Source organism: Vombatus ursinus, unplaced genomic scaffold, assembly GCF_900497805.2.
Source record: "Vombatus ursinus unplaced genomic scaffold, bare-nosed wombat genome assembly UNPS02007344.1, whole genome shotgun sequence".
NCBI lineage: Eukaryota > Metazoa > Chordata > Mammalia > Diprotodontia > Vombatidae > Vombatus > Vombatus ursinus.
In genome coordinates this window covers 2,647,627-2,670,587 of record NW_020947122.1, presented here as the reverse complement: position 1 = coordinate 2,670,587, position 22,961 = coordinate 2,647,627, and the positions used below count along the sequence as shown (strand labels likewise).

General features: G+C 39.4%; 1 protein-coding gene across 2 annotated transcripts in view; it reads right to left on the bottom strand.

The window, feature by feature from the left end:
* Positions 1–22,961, bottom strand: part of FAT3 (FAT atypical cadherin 3) — a 544,819-nt gene that overhangs the window by 64,074 nt on the left and 457,784 nt on the right. For both annotated transcript variants that reach the window (XM_027849349.1, XM_027849350.1), the window contains exon 13: positions 1,254–1,643. In XM_027849349.1, the coding sequence (XP_027705150.1) occupies positions 1,254–1,643 (390 nt within the window). The remainder of the gene's footprint in view (positions 1–1,253; positions 1,644–22,961) is intronic.

The window sequence follows — 22,961 nt, the reverse complement described above, 5'->3', positions numbered from 1 at the left end:
CTAGCATTCATGTCAAAGCTCCACCTTTTTCAGATGAAGTGATATTAAGCTAGGTTTTCCCTATCCTGCACTTGTACTATTGAGCTTTTGAATATAAATATAAGACTTCACATTTCTCTTTAGTAATTTCATCTTGTTAGTTTTTGTGCTTCTTTCACATCAAAAGAACTTTCTGAAGTTTTGATTCTGTCATTCAAACTACTTGCTATCCCCTCTCTCCCACTTATTTTGTGTGAAGTGGATGTGCCTGCCTTCTTTATCCAAGGTGCTGACAGCAGTGTTGAACAGGACAGGGCTGAGGATGTATGGGAAGAGTTCATACTGGGCAAAGTGTGTGTTGGCTATTGATGCAAATTTTGCAAACTAAATAGAACTTCTGCGGCCTTAATGGTTTATGAAAACTATTTGCAAGGGCTGGGTTAGGCCATATGGTTCTCCCTCCTTTCTTACTAAATGCTGTGGAATTGAGGAAGCATAAAATCAGCTGACAGATCACTCCTGTGGCTGGCTCATATTTTAATTGGAGATAATGACCAGTTTCCAATAGGAGAGCTGGAAGAGTAATGGCTTCTGCAGAGGCAATATGTCTACTAAAAAGAGCACTAGGCTGGGGGCTAGAAGACCCACTGCTTTTATTTCTGTGTTTCTGTGATGAGTGCTTTCAGGGAAATCAATTAACCTCTCTGTTTTTCAATTGCTTTACCTGCAAAATAGGGACAGTAATGTCCGTCCAACTTCACAGGATTGTTGGGACAATGAAATGGAATAACAGATGCCAAAGTGCTTTGGAGAATGTTGTAAAACACAAGGTGTGACTATTATGATTATTGCTCATTAGCATTCTCTCTAAACCTGTTTTCCTGGCTACGGTCTTTACCTGCGGTGCTTTGTCATTAAGCAGATGACTGTGAGGAATAAATACCCCAGGGCTTCTCTGAACCTTTGTCTTTTGCTCCATATACCTATGCTGTAAATAATGTCACAAATTACTCTAGATGTTGGAGAGGAACTATGATTAGTAGTAGAAGATTAATAAATGAGTATTGATTGATGAGAGGGAAACACTTTCTGGAGAAATTCTTGGAATCCTTAGTCATGAGTATAACTCTTTTTTTTTTATGAGTATAACTCTTAAGGGCAACTGGGAACCACCCAAACTGGAGAGACCAGAACCACATAGCATTTTTTTTTTGTGCTGGCTTTCAGGCCTGACTGACAGAAGCTTTGGAGCATCCAGTTGCTGTTTTACTCACCTGTCTTTGGGTTAATCTTGAATTTCCCTCGTTCATTCCCAGATCGGATGAGATAAGTTATTTCAGCATTTGTACCAATGTCTTTGCTCGTGGCAAACACGGCAAGGACTTCTGTGCCTGGGGATGTATCTTCTGGTACTGTAACAAGATAATCTCTTCTTTCAAACACAGGAGGGTTGTCATTAATGTCCAAAACAGTGATGGTGACCGTGGCCAGGGAAGACAGCACCTTGAGGATGCTCTGGTCTGATGCCTTCACACTGATGTTATACGATGACTGCAGCTCTCGATCCAGTGGCTGTTCCAAGATGATAATGCCTGAGGAGCTGTCCACTGAGAAGTACCCTCCTGCTGAGTCTGCCAGGGAATAAACAACTTTCCTGTTGATACCTAAGAAAGGAGCAAAAATCAGAAAAATGATGACCGTGGAAAATGTTCCATATTAAATGACATTTTTTCCACTAGATCCTAATCCCTGACCTAATCTTGATTAGGATGGACAGTCAACATCCTCCTTCACTATGAAAAATGGAGACTGTCTAACAACTGCACTCCTATTTTTGTTATATTCCTTTTTCTTGCCTCAAAGCCCAGAAACATTATTTTTTAATATTTTATTTTTCCCATTTACATCTAAAAACAATTTTTAACAATAGTTTTTAGGATTTTGAATTCTAAGTCCTCTCCTTTCCTCCCTTCCCTTCCCCCTCATTAAAAAGCCAAGCAATTTGAAATAGGGTATACATGTGGAGTCATGCAAAACTTTTTTCCATATTAGTCACTTTGTGAAAGAAAACAGATTTTAAAAAACCCTCAAAGAATAAAGAAAGTTAAAAAAAAGTATACTTCAATTTGAATTCAGACTCCATCAGTTCTTTCTCTGGAGGTGAACAGCATTTTTCATCGTAAGTCCTTTGGAATTGTCTTGGATTACTGTACAAGTCATTCACAGCTGATCATCCTACAATATTGCTGTTACTATGTATATGCTTCTCCTGGCTCTGTTCAACTTCACTTTGCATCAGTTCACGCTAAGTCTTTCCAAGTTTTTCTGAAAGCATCCTGCTCATCACTTCTTATAGCACAATATATAGTGTCCATCACAACCATATACCACAACTTGTTCAGCTGTTCCCTAATTGATGGGCAACCCCTCAATTTTCCAATTCTTTGCCACCACAAAAAGAGCTATGAGTATTTTTGGTACATATGGGTCCTTTTCCTCTTTTTTTATACCTCATGGATACAAAACTAGTAGTGGTATTGCTGGGTCAAAGGGTATGCATTACTGAATTCCTTATGATTAATCTTTCCTGTTTATCTCTTTTATGCTTTTCTTAAATCTTGAATATAAAAGTCAATATTTTCTATTCAGCTTTGGTCTTTTCATCAGAAATGTTTGAAAGTCTTCTATTTTGCTAAATGTTCAATTTTCCCTGATGGATTATTCTGTTTTGCTGAACAGGTGATTCTTGGTTGTAATCCTAGCTCCTTTGCCCTCTGGAATATCATATTCCTAGCCCTGCGGTCCCTTAATGTAGAAGCTGCTAAATCTTGAATTATTTTGATTGTGGCTCTATGATATTTGAATTGTTTCATTCTGGCTGCTTGCAATATTATTTGTTGTTGTTCATGCTTCATTCTTGAAGAGAACCAATGACATCACCAAGTGATGTCTTGACTTGCGAGTGAGTCAAGTGGATTTAAGTGAAGCAGAGACACAAAGTCATCAGCCTCACTCTCTCTGCCAGAGTCACTGGAGTCCAGTGTCAAGACATAAGTGAAGATGATTGGTGATGATCCTGGCAATATTTTCTACTTGGCCTAGGAGTTCTGGAACTGGCTATAATATTACTCTGAGTTTTCATTTTGAGATATCTTTCAGGAGGGGATAGATAGATTCTTTCAATTTCTATTTTACCCTCTGCTTCTAGGATATCAGAACAATATTCCTAGATAATTTTTTCAAATTTGATGTCCAGGCTCTTTTTTTTTAATCATGGCTTTCAGGTAGTTCAATAATTCTTAAATTTTCTCTCCTCTATCTATTTTCCTAGTCAGTTTTTTCCAGTGAGATATTATCACACATTTTCTTCTATTTTTGCATTCTTTTGATTTTGTTTTTATCATACCTTCATATTTGATGGGGTCATTAGCTTCTACTTGTCCAATTCTAAATTTTAAAGAATTATTTTCTTTACTGAGCTTTTGTACCTCCTTTTCCATTTGGCCAAATCTGCTTTTTAAGGAATTCTTCTCTTTAGTGAATTTTTGTACTTTTTTTTCCATTTGGCCAATTCTCCTTTTTAAGGCATTTTTTTCTCTTCAGTGAATTTTTGTGGTTCTTTTATCATTTGACCTATTCTGTTTTTTTTAAGGTGTTATTTCCTTCAGTAATTTTTTGCACCCCCTTAATTAAGGTGTTGACTCTTTTTTCATGATTTTCTTGCATCATAACTGTCATTTCTTTTCCCATTTCACCCTCTACCTCTCTTATTTGAGTTTTAAAATCTGTTTTGAGCTGTTTCAGGAATTCTTTTGGGGCCTAAGACCAATTCACATTTTTCTTGGATGCTTTGAATGTAGCAGCTTTTACTTTGTTATCTTTTTCTGAGTTTGTGTTTTGATCTTCCCTGTCACCATCTTAACTTTCTATGGTCAAGTTCTTTTTTGTTGTTTGCTCATTTTTCTAGTCCATTTCTTGACTTTTAACTTCATCTTAAAGTTGGGCTCTGCTTCTGGGGTAGAGAGGGCACTGTTCTTGGTTTCAGGTTTTTCATGCTGCTTTATTTAGAACTAGTTCTTCCAAAGTGCTATGTTCTAAGTAGTATGTTCTAAGTCCTGGCTTGGGAGTGACTACAAGCATTCTTCTCTGCCCTGCAACTGTGAGCAGAGCTCCTGGTACTCCTGGAGCCTCATGCTCTATGGTGCACAAGTGTTTTTCTTCCTCAACTTGGGACTGGGACCCAGAACCATGTATAGATAATGCAACAGAGTCCTGCTCCCAGTGCCAGCAAAATGTCCCCTTTAATCTCCTTCTGACCAGTTGTCCAGCCCATCACTATCTGTGAGCTGAGAGCCATGGAAGCCACCACAAGGCTGTTGCTGCCTTGCTGGGTTGTGGCCTACGCTGGCACAACCTGAGCTGGACTGTATCCCACTCTCAGCACACTGAGACAGACCTTTCCTGTCAATCTTGTAAGCTGTCTTGGGGTGGAAAATTCTTTCACCCTGTGCTTTTGTTGGCTCTGCCACTCTAGAATTCATTGTAAGGTGTTATTTTAAAGTTGTTCAGAGGAGAATTTGGGAGAGTGTGGGTGAGTCACTGCTTTATTCCTCCATCTTGGCTCCACCCTATGGTGCCTTTTAAACAACAACAACAACAACAACAAAAACAACCAAAAAAAACCGCTCACCGCAGTGATCCTTTTCCTCTTCCCTGTGCCTTCAGAGGAAGAGTTGTACTCCTTTCTCCCTAAAGCTAGCTCTTCCCCTGCATTTGAGATTTCACCCATTCTTATTTTCTGAGGCACACTGCTTCTGCCTTTATCTTTAATCTCTGGAATCTTCAATCTGTATGCTAGATTTTTTTTCAAAGACACCACCAAACATATTTGGGTCTTCCCAGTCTTAAAACAAATGTAAAACTCTTACCCCTTTCTATTATTGTCATTTGTTTCCTTCTTTTCATAGCTGAACCCTTTCAACGACAGGCTGATATCCTTTGCTATCATTTTTTAAAACAACTTTTTAGCTTCCTATGTACTTTTCATGGCCCAATAAGGAGACAATCTCTCCTGAAACTGTGCTGTTATCAATCATCTATTGGAAAATGCAATAGTTATTTTTCCCTTTTTGACCATCCTTTTTCTTGAATATCTCTCATCTCCTGTTTGTTAGTATACTCTTCTGGTTTTCCAACCTCTACGATGTTATCTCTTACACCGGTCCTCTTCCTCTTTCTACTCCCTAACTAATAGTTTCCCTCAAGTACCAAAAATCCTAGAATCTCAGAGTTGGAAGTGACCTCAGAGATCATCTATTTCAATTCATAATTGAGAACTGCCTTTATGACATACTGAATGAGTGGTTATCTTTCTCTCTAGCCTCCTGTCTTGCTACTCTTCCAGGTACCTATCCTCGGAGAGCTCATCTACTTTTTTGGATTCAGTAACCATCTTCGTTTTAATAAATTCCAAATATATATTTCTGATCTTAATTTATCCCCTTATTCTAGAAGCTTATAAATAAATGCTAGTTGTCTGACTGTAAGATATTTCCATTTGGCTATCCTACCACTATCTCAAAATCAGAATGCCTAAAACCACTTTCCTTTCTAGCCCTCCTTATACTTTTCCTAGAGTGGCTCTTCTGATTTTTCAGTGGATTCTTTTTTGTCAGTGATTTCCCTAGTCTCCTTAACTTTCAGGTCCAAAACTTATAACTTTTTCTTTGCTCATATACCCACATCCATAGAGTCAATGAGTGTTTTTTTCCCTTTAAAATAGAATTAGTAAAGTACTGTAATAACCCTGTTCTTCTCTCTTCCAGATGCTTTTTTCCCCTCTGACAACCTGCGTGTTGGGGTCTGATTATTCTTCCAGAAATTCAGTTTTCCCATTACACTCTACTTATGAAATTGCAAGAAGCCTTCTGTTATTCATTAGACGAAGTGCAACCTCTTCAGTTTGGCATTAAAGACTGCCCTTTTTTTTTAAGGTACTCCATAGCTCTATTCTACTTAAGAGGTGGCCATAGTGTGTTGATATGGGCAATATATTTAGAGTCATAGGACTGAAGTTCGAGTTTTGACTCTATTACTCACTACCTATGGGTCATTGGGCAGAAATGTGAGTTAATATAATGGAAAGAGTTCTAGCTCTGTAATGAGGATCTGGCTTAGAATCTCAGCTCTATTGGTGTCTCTATCTAACCTTGGACAAGTCAAGTCAATATCTTTCTGGACCGCAGTTTCCTCACTGATAAAGTAAGAAGGTTGGATCAAGTAATCTCTAAGGTCCCTCACTCCATTCTACTTCTAAATCTATGACCCTATGATGGTAAGAGCCTTTATTGAGGACAATGGCTTTCAGATGATAAACCTTGGATATCATAAACACATCGACTGTGTCCTACTGAGTCATGCTATTCTATAGTATAATCTTCCTGAAGTCTGCACTTTGTGTATCCAGGTAATTCAGGGGATAGAGTGCTGCACCTGAAGTGAGGGATGTCTGAATTAAAATTTGACCTCAAAAACTTACTAACTGTATGACCCCAGGCAGGTCACTCAATAATAGCTAGCATTTATATAGTGCTTTAAAGTTTGCAAAGCACTTTAAAAATGTCATCTCACTTTTATCCATCCAACAACCCTGAGAGATACATGCTATTATTATTATTCCCATTTTAAATGAGGAAATTGAGTCAGACAGAGATTAAGTGACTCATCCAGAGTCACATAACTAGTAAGTGTCTAAGGCCAGAGTCTTCTTGACTCAAAGTCAAGTGCTCTATCCATTGAATCACCTAGCTGCCTCTTAACCTCTATTTGCCTCTGTTTCTTCATCTGTAAAATGAGATAGTAACAGTACCTACTAAATGACTGATTAACTAAGTGATTTCTAAGGTACATTCAAGCCCTAAATCTTAGGAAGTTACTTCTCTCTACACTTTACTTTCTTCATATATAAAATGAGGAGGAGTTAAGACTAGTTCCTTTCCAGCTTTAAATCTAGGATTCCATGAACTCTCTTTACTGATAACTTAAAATTTCTAATCCTGGTTCCTTCATTTATCTGTCCTCATATAGTGTACTTAGCTCAAATACTACTTACAAACCTCCAAACCAGTCACTGACAAAAAAGTGATAAACTTAAAAAGTATTTTTAGTTTAAAACCTCCCCCACTAACATTTATATATACTGCCATTACTAGTGTTTTATAGTTTACAAATTACTTTGTAGACATTGTATAATTGATTCTTCATAGTAGCCTATCTTGGAGTGGAAAGGGCATGATATCTGGAATCAGATGACAAAGTATCAAACATTGGTCTTGCCACTACCTGTTTGTGGACCTTGGGTAAATCACTTAACCTCTGTTTCCTCACCTATAAAGCGAGAAGATTGGACCAGATGGTTTCTAAGGTCCTTTGGTCCCTTCAAGCTCTCAATCTATGCATCATAGATGCTAAGAACCCTTAGTGAAGACAACAGCCTTCCGCTGAGGGGCTTTCAATGTCAGACCCCCTGGGCTTGTGCTATGTTGAGTCAAGCTTCTAGAGGGCAAGGGCTGTGTTGTATGTTTATTCTGTCTAGCACTTACCTCATCAAGGGAATGTAAACACTTAATGGTAATAAGAGCTTAACGTTTCATTCTCCCCAAAGTACACTTTTCTGACAGCAAAAGTTCCCAGCAAAACAATAAAATAATGTATCTTGGAAGGATGACATAACTGCATTAAGTTACTTTGACAAAAAGGTCAACCCTGAAGAGCTCACTCTTGGTTTAACTCCAGACAGTTGAGTTTTTCTTATGTTCCATCTTTTTTTTTCTTTTTTCTTTTTCAAAAGCAGCATGTGAGCATAAATATCAACCTTTGGTTTTATCAGCAAAAGGATAAGGAATCAGTGATGGGAAGAAGCAGACAGAAAAAGGGGAGGTGGGGGGGGGTTGTGTCTTACCAGATCACAGGGCTGCTCACAGACTGGCTACATGGTTCAGTTCTTTGCTATGAATTACTGGGGCAAGTATACAGTGCATTGCTCAGGAAATCAAGCATGCAACTGAGAAACAATAACTTAGATGGGTATTAAAACTCCCCCTGTGTCCTGAGGGCCGACTTGACTGATTTGATGGTCTCAGGGTACCTTTCAAAGCAGCAAAAACGCATTTATGGGAACAGATTAGCAACTGACATGAACGCACCGCATGGGTTTTAAAATCACATGTGGTCCCTACGGATACAATTTCCACCTCACAGCATATGGAATGTTGCTATTACTAATGAAAACACAAACCAAAAAATTCATACAGTGGCCTTTCATCTGAGGATCCAGCATCTGCTGGCAAGCTATTAAACCCATTCCACCGATGCATAAACAAAGTGTTATTTATACTTGCTCGATGTCACTCAGTATCTTTAGGAAGCTGTATTAACAACAAAGGGCCAGTAGGTGGCGCAGTGGATAGAACACCAGTCCCTGAGTCAGTAAGACTTGAGTTCAAATTCAGCCTCAGACACTTACTAGCTGTGTTACCCTAGGCAAGTCACTTAACCCTGTTTGCCTCAGTTTCCTCACCTGTAAAACGAGCTGGAGAAGGAAATGGCAAACCTCTCCAGTGTCTTTGCCAAGAAAACCCCAAAAGGGGTCACAAAGAGTCAGACACGACTGAACAACTGAACATTAACAACAAAAACCAAAGTACGGATTCCTCGTCATCCTTTCTTAATGCTTATCCCCACTGTTCTTTAAGGCAGTTCCTGGGATCCCAGGAGAAGTTTTACTAAAAACAAACAGAAAACAAAACAAAACTCTACTCCCAAGGCCTGCCCAGCATTTTAAAAAGGAGTGAATTCTTATTCACAGCTTGGGAAGGCAGGGTTAGGCCACCAGCTACAGAGGAGGTGACAGGCAAGTTAGATCCACATGCTGAATCTGTCTGTAAATAATGAGGCCTAAAGGGAAAGCACTTTTATGGCTGCCTGCTCTTCCCTTCCTCAGGAATACTAGTGAAAGCTAATTTAAAATATCTGACGTGTTCCACCATGCCCTTGGAACTCTGACCTGGATCTGGCCTTTGCCCACACCTGGCGGACAGAAGTCACTTTGTCCACATCTGTCAGTTTCAGTGGGCTCAGCCAGATATGGGATCACAGCTTAGGAGGCTGATGTTAATCAGACAAAGGAACAGGACTGATCCCCTGAGGGCAGATTCTGATTATTTAAAATGGCAATAACGGTGGGGTATTTTTCTCCCTGCTCTACTATACAGAGAAAAATATACAAGTAATCTGCTGATCTAACTCGCCTTCCTTTCCTCCATCCATGTCCCCAGTCTCATGACATTTACTTTGCTGCTGACATGCTCAAACATTCACTCACCCACCCTAGGGGGAGGATCATCCAGACTGATAGATAGAAAGGCAACATTAAGAAAAGAAAAGGAAAAAAAAAGTCTTAAATGGCATGACTGATGATTGCCAGCTCTTAAGAACGAATTCATTAGCATAATTATTTTCCAAAAATTTAGCTTTTAAAAATACAATTTAAATAATCATTCGGCAATTTCAAGGAATTTAGGCAATCTTTAGTCTAATCTTTCTTCCATAGGATAGCCCTTCAAATAATTGAAAAAGCAATTACGCCCTTCCCCCTTCCAAGTCTTCTCTAGCTTGGTGGGACAGCGGATAAAGAGCCAGGCTGGAGTCAGGAAGACTTGAGTTCAGCTTAATTTAATGAGGCCTCACTTAGTTTCTCACACTGTGCTGAAATTCCATGATATTAGAGAACTGTGACTTTCCCCTGTTTGCCTCAGTTTCCTCATCCATAAAATGGGGATAATATAGCCTTGCCTCCCAGGGTTGTTGTGAGGATCAAATGAAATAATAATTATAAAGTATTTAGCATAGTTTCTGGCACATAAGTACTACATATAATATATATATATAAATATTATATGTTATGGTTCAATATATTATATATTATAGTTCAATTTATATAGCACTTTATAGGTACAAAGGATGTTATATTCTTTTTTTTCTCCCTATTCTCATAATCAAAGACAACATGGCAGCATGGACAAATCCCTAGACCTAGAATATGAGTTGCTACCAACGTGTTCTTTCTGTTAAAGTTTCATTTCCCCCAGTCATTGAGTATATATCTCGTCTGAAACTTGTATTTACTTACACACAAACATGTTGTTTTCCTTTATTAGAATGTTAGCTCCTTGAGAGCTGGCACCATATCATTTTTGTATTTGTATTTCCAGTCCCTGGCACACAGTAGGTGCTTAATAAATGCTTGTTGATTAACTGGCCTTTGGTAAGGAACTTTAACTCCTTGGACCTCAATTTCCTCATCTGCAAAGTGAAGGAATTGGACTAGATGAGTTTTGAGCTCCCTCCTGTGATTCCTATCCTGTGAGGAAGGCTCAGGGAATGACCTTATCCCCATTTTACAGGTAATGAAATTGATGCTTAGGGCAGTGAAGTGATTTGTCCAAGGTCACAGAGTGTCAGAGTTGGAACTTAAACTCATGTCTCCTGACATCATGTCCAATATTCTTTCCACTGTAGAGCAAGTCAGAAATGATTGTGGTAAAATGCTTTGGATTGGAGTGAGGCCCTAGGTTTAAATCTCGGCTCTGTTGTTTACTGTGTGACCTTGGGTAAGTCATTTACTTTTCTGGGCCTCAGTTTCCTCTGAGGTCCCTTTAAGATTCATATCTATAATCCTGCGACTACACCCTCTTTGGACAGGATTTGGGTCGGTTCCTATTTTTGTTAAATGAATGCATGTCATGATACCAGAACGGAAACTTTCTACCACAAGACCTATGACAAATGCCATTTGTTAAAGTATCAGTCCTCTGTTCTGTTCTGAGCTGAAGCAATGTAACAAGCTGCTAATTGGTTTAATGCTTCTACCCTGTGTCACAATTTGTTATATCAAGGTATAATATTAATCCATCATTTTGTGTGGTTTTTTTTTTAAGCATGTAATTCTCCTCTGCCATTTTAGCTTAATTTAATGAGGCCAGAGTCACTTAGCTTCTCACACTGCACTGAGATTCCAGGATATTAGAGAATTGTGGCCTTCACTGAGTGAAGTTTTGGCATGTCAGCTGCTGCAAATGGGGGCAGGAAGCCCCAGAAGACTGAAATCATATAAAAGGAGCATGATTAAGCTCCTTGCATGCTTAGAGAAATAACTAATAGGTGGTGGTATTTCATGAAGGAGTCTAGAAGAGACTATGAAAAAATTTCCTGATACTGTATTTGTTAGATATTGAAATGGATTCCAGGAGTGCTGTGGATTCTGTCTCTAGAAGTCTTTATAGATCTTTATTCGTCTGGGAGACCTTGGTATGGCCAGGGCTGGGGAATTGACTTTATTTTTTGTAAGGCTATTGGGGTTTAGTGACTTCTCAGGGTCACAAAGCTAGTAAGTTTCAAGTGTCTGAGGCCAAATTTGAACTCAGATCCTCCTGACTCCAGGGCTGGTGCTCTATCCACTGCACCACTTAGCTGCCTCAGAACTGACTTTTTGGTCCTAGGATTGATAGCAAGAAAGGTGAGATTGAGGCTTAAGTTCTTCTAGATGGGAGGTAATTTGTATTCTAGGAAGGAAGCACGTTGGACTTCGGAGTCAGGAGCCAGTTGTGTTGTTTATCACCTTCTTGCTGCGTGACCTTAGGAAGTCAATTAACTTCTCAAGGTTGCAAAGTCCTCATCTGTAAATTCAGGGAGTATAAAGGGTTTAAGATTGTAGTGAATTAGAGAGGTTCTGCAAGGCTGAAGATGAGTGAATGTCCAAACTTCAAAAAGAAACTTAATTATTCAAACTATAGGCCAGCGAACTTGACTTTCATTCCCAGCAAAAATCTATTAATGTATTATTAAATAAATGGTTTTTGAACTGTTAGAAATGGAACTAGTGGGTGAAACTGAAACTGGGGTGAGAGAGGATAGAGCTGAGGTCCAAGGGCAGACTTTGGAGGCTGAAGTGGGCCGTGGCTTCATTGCTACAATTTCATAGTGCATTGTTAACAGTTCAGCTCAATTATACACACACCTGTGTTGGAGGATGGCCTTTTGGCAGAAACTCTTTCTGTGGAGCCACCAACTAGAAATTTCTACTATGTGCCAGGTACTATGGTGGGCAAAAAAGAAAAAATTGAAACAATTCTGTTCTCAAGTTTACACTTTATCAGGAAGACAACATATAACTATACTATATACACCACACACACACATATATATAGAATATATACTACATATATTATACATGTACTATATGGAATAAATACAAAGTAGTTTAATGCAAGATAATTAGGGATTGAAGGCTCTAACAGTTGTGAACCCTAACAGTTGTGGGTTCAGGAAAGCTATGTGTAGAAGGTGGTCTTGAGGAAAGACAGAGATTCTATGAGGTAGAGGTGAGGATGGAATACATTACAAACATGGGGGATAACCAGTGCAAACACAGAAAGATGGGAGATGGGAATGTTCTGTGTGAGAAACAGAGAGGCCAGTTTGGCTGAACCAAATATGGTAGTAACAGGAGAAATGTATAAGAAATGAGGCTGCAAAGACAGGCCAGCACCAGATTCTGAAGGACTTTAAAGATAAACGTAGGAGTTTATTATAGCGGATTCTATAGGCAATAAGGAGCTGCTGTACTTTACTGCAATGGGGCCCACATGGTCAGATGGAAAAGAATTCCAACAAATAATAAAATAATTAAGGAAAATCATTACAACAGTTGCAAGGGAATGAATTGGGATGGAAGCAACTTGAGGAAAAGAAATCTCATAAAAGGCTATTGACTTAATCTAGGAAAGAAGTGATATAGGCCTGAATGAAGGCCATGCCTGTGTTATTGTAGAAGAATATTGCAAGAGATGTGGTAGAAGTACAAAAGGCAAGCTTTGGCAAAAGAGAAGCTATGTTGATGAGGGAGACAGAGGAGCTGAGAAAAACACTGAGATCATGAATCTGGAAGAATGGTGGCCACACCAAAATAAAGGCAGTTTGGAACAGGGGCAGTGGCTTGTGGGGAAGAGGTCAGCATTGCTTCTGATATAGTAAGGTGAAGATGTCTTCAGGACAATCAGTTTGAAATGACTAACTGGTAGGTAGTGATATCACATGAACTCAGGAGAAAGCTGTCTGATGACCATCTGATTCTTAATATTGCCAGCAGATGCATGATCACCAAAGGGAATTATCTGAGTTATGGAGGATCATAAGACCATAGATTTACTGCAGGAAGGGACTTCAGAAGTCATCTCATCGAGCCCTGACTCATTTCCAGGTGAGGAAACTGAGGTCCAGTAAGTTTAAATATCACACGGGTAGTAAATGATGTATTTGAACAATCAAGTTCAGTGCTCTTTCAGGGACCCAGTGCAGATTTCTAGTTGATGGTCAAGTCCTCTAGATGTTCTGTCAGAGGTGACATCATGCTTGAACACTACAAGGTATCTTAAATTAAATACAAACATGCCCCCTCCCCAAAATAAGAGTTTTTCATCCTAATTGTCTACACAGGAAAAACAAAGAGGATAAAGAATGCCTTGTGCGCAGACTACGATTCATATATTTGGAAAGAAACTGCAAAAGGACAATGAGTTATACCCAGAATTGTACAAGAAGAAAGGAGGCTTGTTTGCCCTTGAAAAAGTTCATAATTCTTTTAGTGACCCCATGCTTCTCCCTAAACCAAAGACGCAACTTTTTTTTTTAAGCACCCATATTCTTCTGCTGCTATTGTATGGCTATCAGCATTGGAATACTACAGATTCTGAAGAGAAAGTTGAGGGCCAACAGAAAGGCAAAGGACAAGGCATCGTGGATGTAAGCAGGCTGTAATACATGAAAACTTAAGGAATTACACAGGAAAACAGAGTTGGGAATTTTATACTAAAACCCAAAACACATGCATGGGAAAAAGCTGGGCTGGTCAAGTGGCAAGGATGTGGGATAGATAACTAATGGACAGCTGCTGATTTCACTGAATCCACATGACATCAAAAGAATGTGAAGAAGGCCCCAGCACATAGTGCCTGGTAGTGAATTTACAGGAGGACATGGGAAAGAGTTGCCCAGGATGGGCTATGATTTGCATTACTTAAATTGCCACATTCACAGAGCCATTAAATTGTTAGAATCATGGTTCCATCTATTTATTTTTGTGTTTTTTTATCTGCCTTTCTCTATTCAAGAGTGTTTACTGCCTTATTAGGATCTCAACCATCTGTTCTAATATGTCAAATTTCTCATTTGTCTTTTCTAATTCTTCTTTAAGTATTGTAATTTTCTTCCTTATATGTTTCTTTATTTTTTATATATTTTTGAGCTACTAAATCACTCTTCTAGTTCTTGTGATTATTTTATTCTCATTTCTGGGGATCTAGGGTTGTTTTTCAAATATTGTTTCTTTCTCCAGTTTTACTTTTTGCTCAGAATATTCATTTTTCAAGGACCTCTTTTCTGTTTAATTTTCCCTGAGGTTTTCTTTGTGAGGATTGCTTACCTCACACTTTTACTATTGTTTCTCCACTTTATTTGGTGCCTCTCTTGCTGTTTAGAGGCAATGGATTTAGACAACTATTCATTTGGTCATCTCACCAGAAATCTTGCCATCTTACTTGAGAGATAAAATATACATGGCCAAAGCAAATTCCAGAGACAAAGCAAGTATATGAGAATGGGAACCAAGTCATCTATGGAGGTATTGTGGGGCCTGAATGAAAATACAGTCTAAATGAACTAGGAAAGATCCTAAAAGAAATCAGAGCCAACATGAAGCCAGAGTGTTCAGTATTTTAAAAGATTCATAGAAAGAACAATGCTTTCACCTAACACCAAATCCAGAGGATAGCAAGGTTTTCAATTTCTCACACCTGTTTACTTTTCAATGGCAACACCATCTGAAACAGTTTTAAACAGCTATGCTTAGAGATCACCCCTCAGCATTCCAAAATTTTTAAGATTTCCGGGTCTTAAGGAATATTCCATTCTCTGTTTAATCTGCACCTGTGAAGTTACTGACTTTCTTTGGGAAAATGTTTTTGATAATAGTCTTCATTGTGAAAGGATTTCAGGGAACAAACTGCATTCAACTTTTTTTTTCTTTTTAAGTGCTAGGACAAAACCAACAGTCCTAAACATTTGTTACCATTTTCTTCAGTAGACAACTAATTCACATTGCATCAACAACAAAAATACTGTGCCTGATCTTTTCCTCCCTCTTTTGTAAATTCCTGCAGCTGATATGAGATAAAACAGAAAGTTGCCATGAGGAGGTCCAGGAAATTAGCAATTACTTTTTAAGTTGGCAATTACTTTTAAATACTGTCTAATTACTTCTTTCAGAGTGCCTTTGAAAAGTTTTTCATGGGGTGACGACTAATGCTGGCAAGTTCCCACCAGGCAGAACACCAAAGCACAGGCCATCAGACTTTACTCAGGGCCGACAAGAGGTAGAAGGAAGTACGGCTCACAGAACCAGAATGACGGACTGACTCTAATGTTAGTCTACACTGGACTCTCTGAACCACTCCTGCCCAGTAGGAGTGCTGGGCAGAGACAAAGCGTTTTGTCTGAAGTGAATATGAGTGCAGTTACTATGGGTGCACAAAGTGTCATCGAAGCTGTTCCACACTTAATGATACCACCTGAAATGTTCCGAATTTACTGGAGTTCTGAGCTCAGTTTTGGAGAACTGGGACCTCAGCTTTGTCCCTTTATTCTGGAATGACAAACGTGGTGACGGGGAAAAGGGTGCAGCAGGCAAAAGGAGCTAGCAATTTAATTCAATAAACTTTTATTAGGTGCCTACTAAGTGCAAGGTTTTTATTAAGTGTCTATCATGTGAGGGGGAGCATGTAGTGCATAGAGAAGGTTAGGAAGACATGAATTCAAGTCCGGCCTTTGTGACCCCAGCCAAATGATTCAACCTCTTAGCGCTCTTGGCAACTCTCTTACACTATAAGTTGTGAAACAGGTGCTGATCTACTTTCCTCTCCTAATTTCTTTCCCCAGGATTCCCTAAATGAATGAAATTTTAGATCTGTGCAAATGAAAAAAAAAGAACAAGATCTGTTTCATGGATCACTGGATTAAAAAATGAATCAATTAATGATGCAGTTAGGTGGCACAGTGGACTCAGGAAGGCCTGGGTTAGAATCCTGCCTTAGGCTCTTAATAGCTGTGTGACTCTGGATGAGTCACTTAATCTCTGTCTACCTCAGTTTTCATACCTGTAAAATGTGGATAATCTTCACAGGGGAGCTGTGAAGATCAGATGGGATAATATATATACAGCACTTCTCAAATAAAGGCTAATTTATAAAATCAGTGTGATAATATCATCTATCAGGGCAGCTAGGTAGTGCAGTGGGTAGAGCACCAGCCCTGGAGTCAGGAGGACCTGAATTCAAATTTGGCCTCAGACACTTGATAGATACTAGCTGTGTGACCCTGGGCAAGTCACTTAACCTTATTGCCTAGCTCTTCTCCCCCCCCCCAAAAAATATATATATATATAAAATCTATCTTGCAGGGCTGTGAGGAATGAGATTTTATATATATACACATATATATATATATATATATGTATGTGTGTGTGTGTATATATATACATATATATACACATATATACACATACATAACTTTTTTATACCTTAAAATACCACATAAATGTTAGTAGGTCTTACTATTTTTGTTCTTCCTCTTTATATCATCACTAAGGGGTTAGCCTGCGAGTGATAAGCCACTTGGCTTTTAGCTAGGCTGGCCTGTAGGCTGAAGAAAGAACCTGTCTCAGGCTCATATCAGAAAGCCTTTCTAGCACATACTCTGCCCTAGCTTTTACTCCACTAGCACAAGGACCCGCTGTCATCTCCACGCCATATCGCATGAGCATGACTTCTGGGAGGAGGAACACGTACTGCAGGTGCCCCAAAGAACTATGGAAATATACTTGCTGGGTATAAGCAATTAATAAAACATACTCAGTGATGATATACATGCACAAGAAGTTGCATGAGACATTATTAATAATACGTACAATTAGAAAGAAATACTAGGCTGGTCCTGTAGGGTGTGCATCCGAGGAATGAATGGCCTCAGTGCCTAAGACATGCATTTAAGAAATGTTAGAAGGCAGTGTGAAAGGGTGGAAAAAAAAATCTGCTCTGATTCAGAGGACCTGGGTTCAAATTCTACCTTTGACCTGTGTGACCTTGGCCAAGTCACCTAATTTCCCTAGGCCTCAATTTCCTCATCTGTAAATTGAAGAAATTAGACTAGATGGCCTTTGGAGTTCCTTCGGGCACTAGACACATGATGATATGAAGTTAAAAGAGCGAGGGGTTCTTAAACTGGGGTCTGTGAACTTAAAAAATATTTTGATTTTATTCCTATGTAATCAATTTCCTTTGTTATCCTATATATTTTACTTTATGCATTTAAGAAAATTATTCTAAGAAGGAGACCCATAGACATGACCAGAGTGTAAAGGGGTCCAGAAGGTTTCCAGTATGTTAAGGAGATCCTCAAAGGAGAATTAATGAAAGGAAATAGACAAAGATATAAAGATCACACATGATGATGATAATAATGATGATGATGAAGAAGATGCAACAACAGCCACAACTTCTATTGTACTCTGCAAACCCAGAAGGTGAGGAGAAGTTGCAATCTGCAGTGGGAAGGGAATATCTACATTGCAGAGGTCACAGATTCATTTATGTATGCAAGGCACTGGGGATAGAATGTGGCTTTCAGAGCTCTGAGCCACAGAGAGAAATCCCAGTTCCGGGGGCACTGGGTAATCCTCACTAGCACAGGATTTAGGGATATACTGAGTGACCTCACGCCTTGAACCTTAAGAGATATCAGGTGTAAGTGTCACACAGAACTGAATCAGACATGGTCCTTTACATAACCTGAGGGCTACTTGTACACAGGCAGAAAGATCTGCATGGACTGACTCCTCCATCTGCGATCCCCATCAGGTGAGGGATGGGGAGGCTATCAGACTGCAAGGTGAACTGTATCTGGATACCACTGGGAAGCAGAAGGATTCAGCAGTGCATTTTCTAGATTCTGAGCCAATATTCCAGGGCTCTTCAATCAGATCTACTACCTGCTGTGCTGTGTGATGAGGGAAAGTCATTTAACTGCTGCACCTCAGTTTCTTCATCTGCAGGTAGGGGAGATCACTATCCATCATTCATCAACACACAGGAGTATTGTAAGGATTATTGGAAGTTCTTTGAATGCCCTGGAGAAAGGTTTCAGACAGATGACGATATTTTTGTTATCTACAATAAGCAGAGGGCTTAGACCTCGATGTCCTCCAGAGAATGACTCATGTCTCTTGGCCTTTGCAGGGGGGAGAAGGGAGAAGGAAGATCGTTTAATTTTTACTGACATTTTAATGACTCCTCAGCTGCCATCAAAGATTTAACACTTCAGAGAATAACTAAGCTTTGGAAGAGAAAAAAATAACATCCGTATTAAATCACTGATATAGAGAACTTAGAAACAACGCCATCTGCCCTCCTACGGTGCCTGGCAAAGACCCTAAAATGCACAGTGCCAAATAAAGGACACGCAGTCATCAGGCCTAGCTCTTTCTCAAAACACTGTGTATCCCAATTCTTGGTACAGTATGAAAACTTTCTAATTAAGGAGGCAGGAGACAACAGGTTTGAGTCCTGACTTTGTCACAAAACAGCTTTGTGGCCTTGGACAAGTCACTCTGGAGCTCAGTTTCCTTAACTGTAAAAGGGGTTAATATTCCTTGCACTCCCTACCTTACAGAGTGGTTGTGAGAAAAACTCTGCCCACTTTAAAGGTTTGTGTAAATGGGGGTTATCATCATGATCTATGAGAAGGCTGCTGCTGTTCGGGGAAATGACTACAATTTTAATAATACACAGGCCCAGCAAGCCAGAGATAATCCATTCAGGACTCCAAGGATAAGCCAACAGCTGTGACATCATAACTCATGTATCTCCCCGGCACCGGATTGCTTCAGTGCTCTTTGCTTGGGGATAAGCTACAAAACCATCTGTTGCAGAAGGCTGTTTCAGAAGTTTCTGCTTTCGGCACAAGTGGAAGCATCTGTGCCCCAACTCTGGCAGAAATACTTTTCCTGATTTTGATCATGACTGACCTTCATCGAAGCATACATTTCCCCAAACAAATACAGCCATATGGACAGATCATAGCTTTAGTATGTTGGGTCATCTGTTTCCCCCCTTCTCAGTGGAGGCCAGTTGAGGAGCTGTTTCTTGGCTCTTTCTGCCTTGCACCATCAAGCATTAATCCTATGATATCCTGTTTTATGGAAACCTAGTTAGGTGGGAACTGGGTAATTCAGAATGATTCCTTCCTTCATTTAGCACACATTTATTATGAAGCTTCTACACACATCCAAAGACAATAGTTCTTGCCCTCGAGGATTTTATAAATGTATGGCCCCAAACAAGTATAGTACAATTTTGCATAGATGTATATGAATGTATATGATTATAGAAATCTATCTATATGTATGTATGTCTATATATGTATGTGTCTGTCTATCTATCTATCTAATATTAATTGCAGCCTTCTTGGGGGAGGGGGAGGAGGAAGTGGGAAAAAAAGAAAAAAGTAAAAAGTGCACAGCAGAGAACAAAATTAAATCTACAAGGAAGTAAAGAAAAGAAGGATAGTTCTGAACACAATGTGTAGTATTTATTATATAGGCTTTCTTGAAATGGAAATTTATTGCTTTATATTCTGAATCCTCTCATGTTGTGCTGTGTACAGGGCAATTTTTTTCTTTTCTTATTTTGCATTCAATTTTGTTTCTTTTTCCTTTTCTTATTTTGTATTTAAGTTTACAATAAAAAAATTACCAAAAAAATGCATGGGCCCTTTCATTAGGACTCTAAGAGTAACAGGAGAATTATGAGATGAAAAGGGAGGGGGGCATCATTCATATTTCTAAATCTTAACACTTCGGAGACTTTTGTGATGGATGTGGGGAGTGCCCAATGAGAACTGTTATCTGGAATGGCCATGGCAGATGCAGACATACATGTAATTTAAGGATTATAAGAAATTACGTATTAAAGGTGGGGCTGATAGCATGCCAAAGGGCCTGCCTGGGTCACTTCTGAGATTTTTATTAAAGTTCTATGCCCATTCCATCAGTCACCAGTCTTAGTAAGGCTCTGGAGGTGGAGGAAGAGGTAAGGGAGAAGGAAGAGATTAGAATCGATCTAAATGCCAAGGACCAGCTTGTTTTCAGGAATGTGGTGATGCCTTAAGGACTTGGTGGGTACATCATGGCAGTCTCAGTAAGTTTCACGGCTGCTTGGGTTGGGGTGAGGGAGTGAAGGCTTCTTATTGCAATGGTGCTAGTGATATTTCTATCAAACTGCTTAAGAGGTTGAGACCATGTATCCTGTGTACTTCACTCCGGCAGACCCTAAATCCACTTTTTCTAAAAGACTGGGAATCCCTCCTTCACCCAGGCTAGAAATTCAGTGGCCACTCACAAGCCTGATCCCAATCCTGATCCACGTGGAAGTTTCAACCTGATGAATGTGAACATTTTGTTTTTCCAATTTGGGTTGGTTTGCCCTTCCTTAGGAGGCCTGGTGATCCTTTTCTTTCAGGGGCTCCTGACTCATTGTAGGCACTTAGTGCGGCCACCCAACAGGACTTTTTCAACTCACAGCTTCGGAACTCAAAGGATCCGCCAGCCTCAGCCTCCTACCACACCAGAGATTACAGGCATGCATCGTACCTGGTACAAACCCTCAATTCAAAACCAGAATACTTTCTTTGTTTTTATTATGGGTATTCCACCTACTCTTTCATATTATCTTACTAAAGATTTAACCCATCTCATCATTTTTCCTTCCAAGTCTCCTTCTTTATAATTTTCAAAAGGTAACAGCTTTATAACTACAGCCAGTCATTAGTTATGTGAAATAACTAGATGGTCTGGTTCAAGGCTCATAGGTTAACATATCAAGAGGCCGAAGGGTCCTTATAAGCTTTCTAGTCTATGTAATGTCATTCTACAGATAAGGAAACTATAGAGGTAGTAAGTATCAGAGGTGGGATATAAACCCAGGTCCTCTGACCCCAAAGACAACGTTTCCCCCGTCCCCATCGAACTAGAGCATTTTGTGTCAATGAACTCATTAGTGTTTTGTAGGCTTTCTTAATAAAGGTGAACTTAGATGAACACTCAGATGAACCATGGATTAGCTGCCTAGTTCCCTTGCTGTTTTTGGAGGTCTTAAGCTTTGATTCCTATTTGGGAAAACCAAACTCAATCTGGATTTGGTCTTAGAAGAACCCAGCATAGAAGGCCAAATTTCAACTCTTTATGCTACATCTTTCATGGGTTCAAGACCAGGCTTTGACATATATTCTCAGGGCAGCTAGGTGGTACAGTGGATAGAGCACTGGCCCTGAAGTTAGGAGGACCTGAGTTCAAATCCGCCCTCAGACCACATAACACTTCTAGCTGTGTGACTCTGGGCAAGTCACTTAACCCCAATTGTCTAAAAAAAAAAAGACATATATTCTCTACAGGATCCTGGACCAATCATGTAACCTGGTAGTGTCCAAGGCAACTCTTTAAGATGTATGTTACAGGCCAGTTCCATCAGTAAAGGGGATTTCTCCCTGGAAACTTCATATACTAAGGAAATCACTGGTCTGAGACTTTTTTTAAGTGCTAGTAAATTGCTTGAGATCACTTTTTTCTTGTTTTCAGAGAGGGTAAGCACTTCAAATAGATAAAACAACTGCCCACGTACGTAAATCAGAATGTCTAGGTAACTTAAAAAAACCAAAACTAAAAACCAACAGGGAACAGAATAGGAAAAACTAGGCTAAGGAAGCTCTTTCCACCTTTTCTTTATTCTTTATGATTATACTTCTAATGCTGGGGCAAAGACATTATTTCAAGAGATTATGATAGTGCATTTCCCTTATACATCATTTAAGAAGAAGTCTCTGTGATGGGTTCAATTCATTTAAACATGTTTATTTTGTGGCTACTGTGTATTGGACTCTGAACATAAAAATGACAAAAATAAATGTTCCCTACTCTTTTTTTTTTTTAAATTAATTCTCCTTACTCTTAAAGAGCATATAGTCTACAAATTCTTGAAACTCCTGAGACAGCATGGAGACCTAAGAAGATATTCTAAGCCTTTCAACAACAGCTATTATTCTTAGAATGGGCTAGTAGATTTGCTTATCATAACCCTGCTTTGCTCCATGTTCCTGTTTACTGCAGGGAATAACAATCCCTCTCTGCTCTCTTGTGGCTGGAAATAAAACAAGTCTCGGAGCACAACGTAATGCATTTTCCAACAGAAGTCGCCCTTTCTTTTCCATCTCATTTTGCCTAAAATACTCACAGATATCCTCTCTCGATTACCATAGATTCCTTGAGCTTGTCTGAGAGGCACTAAATTACCAATCTATCTCCATGAAAGAGGCAGAATTAGTGCTCGAGGACACTAACCAAAGGGCACAGCAGAAAAGGTGTGCTCATCTTTCTCGAAAGTACTATGCTTTGCAAATGCTGGGCCATTAGTTCATGTCACTGGTTTATGGGAGTGAAGATGTTTTCATTTTACAGGAAAATTGAGAGTGTGTTAAAACCAGGGCAAGTGGCACATTCTTGTGCAGAACTCATAAAATCCATGGCACAATCATCTTTTTTTTTTTTTTGGTTTTGTTCTTGACCCACACTGCTCATCCTTTTATTGCATTTGGCTCACCTCTGAACAAAGGCTCTTAGGGTAACTAGCACCAGCGTGTTACTCAAGATCGGGGAGATGCTGCAAAATTAAAAAGAGCAGGCACTTGGGCTTGGTGAGATGGTCATTATTCTGGCTCCAAGCATCAGAGGGATTCTGTTTGTGGTTTAGCACATTCTTGCTTGT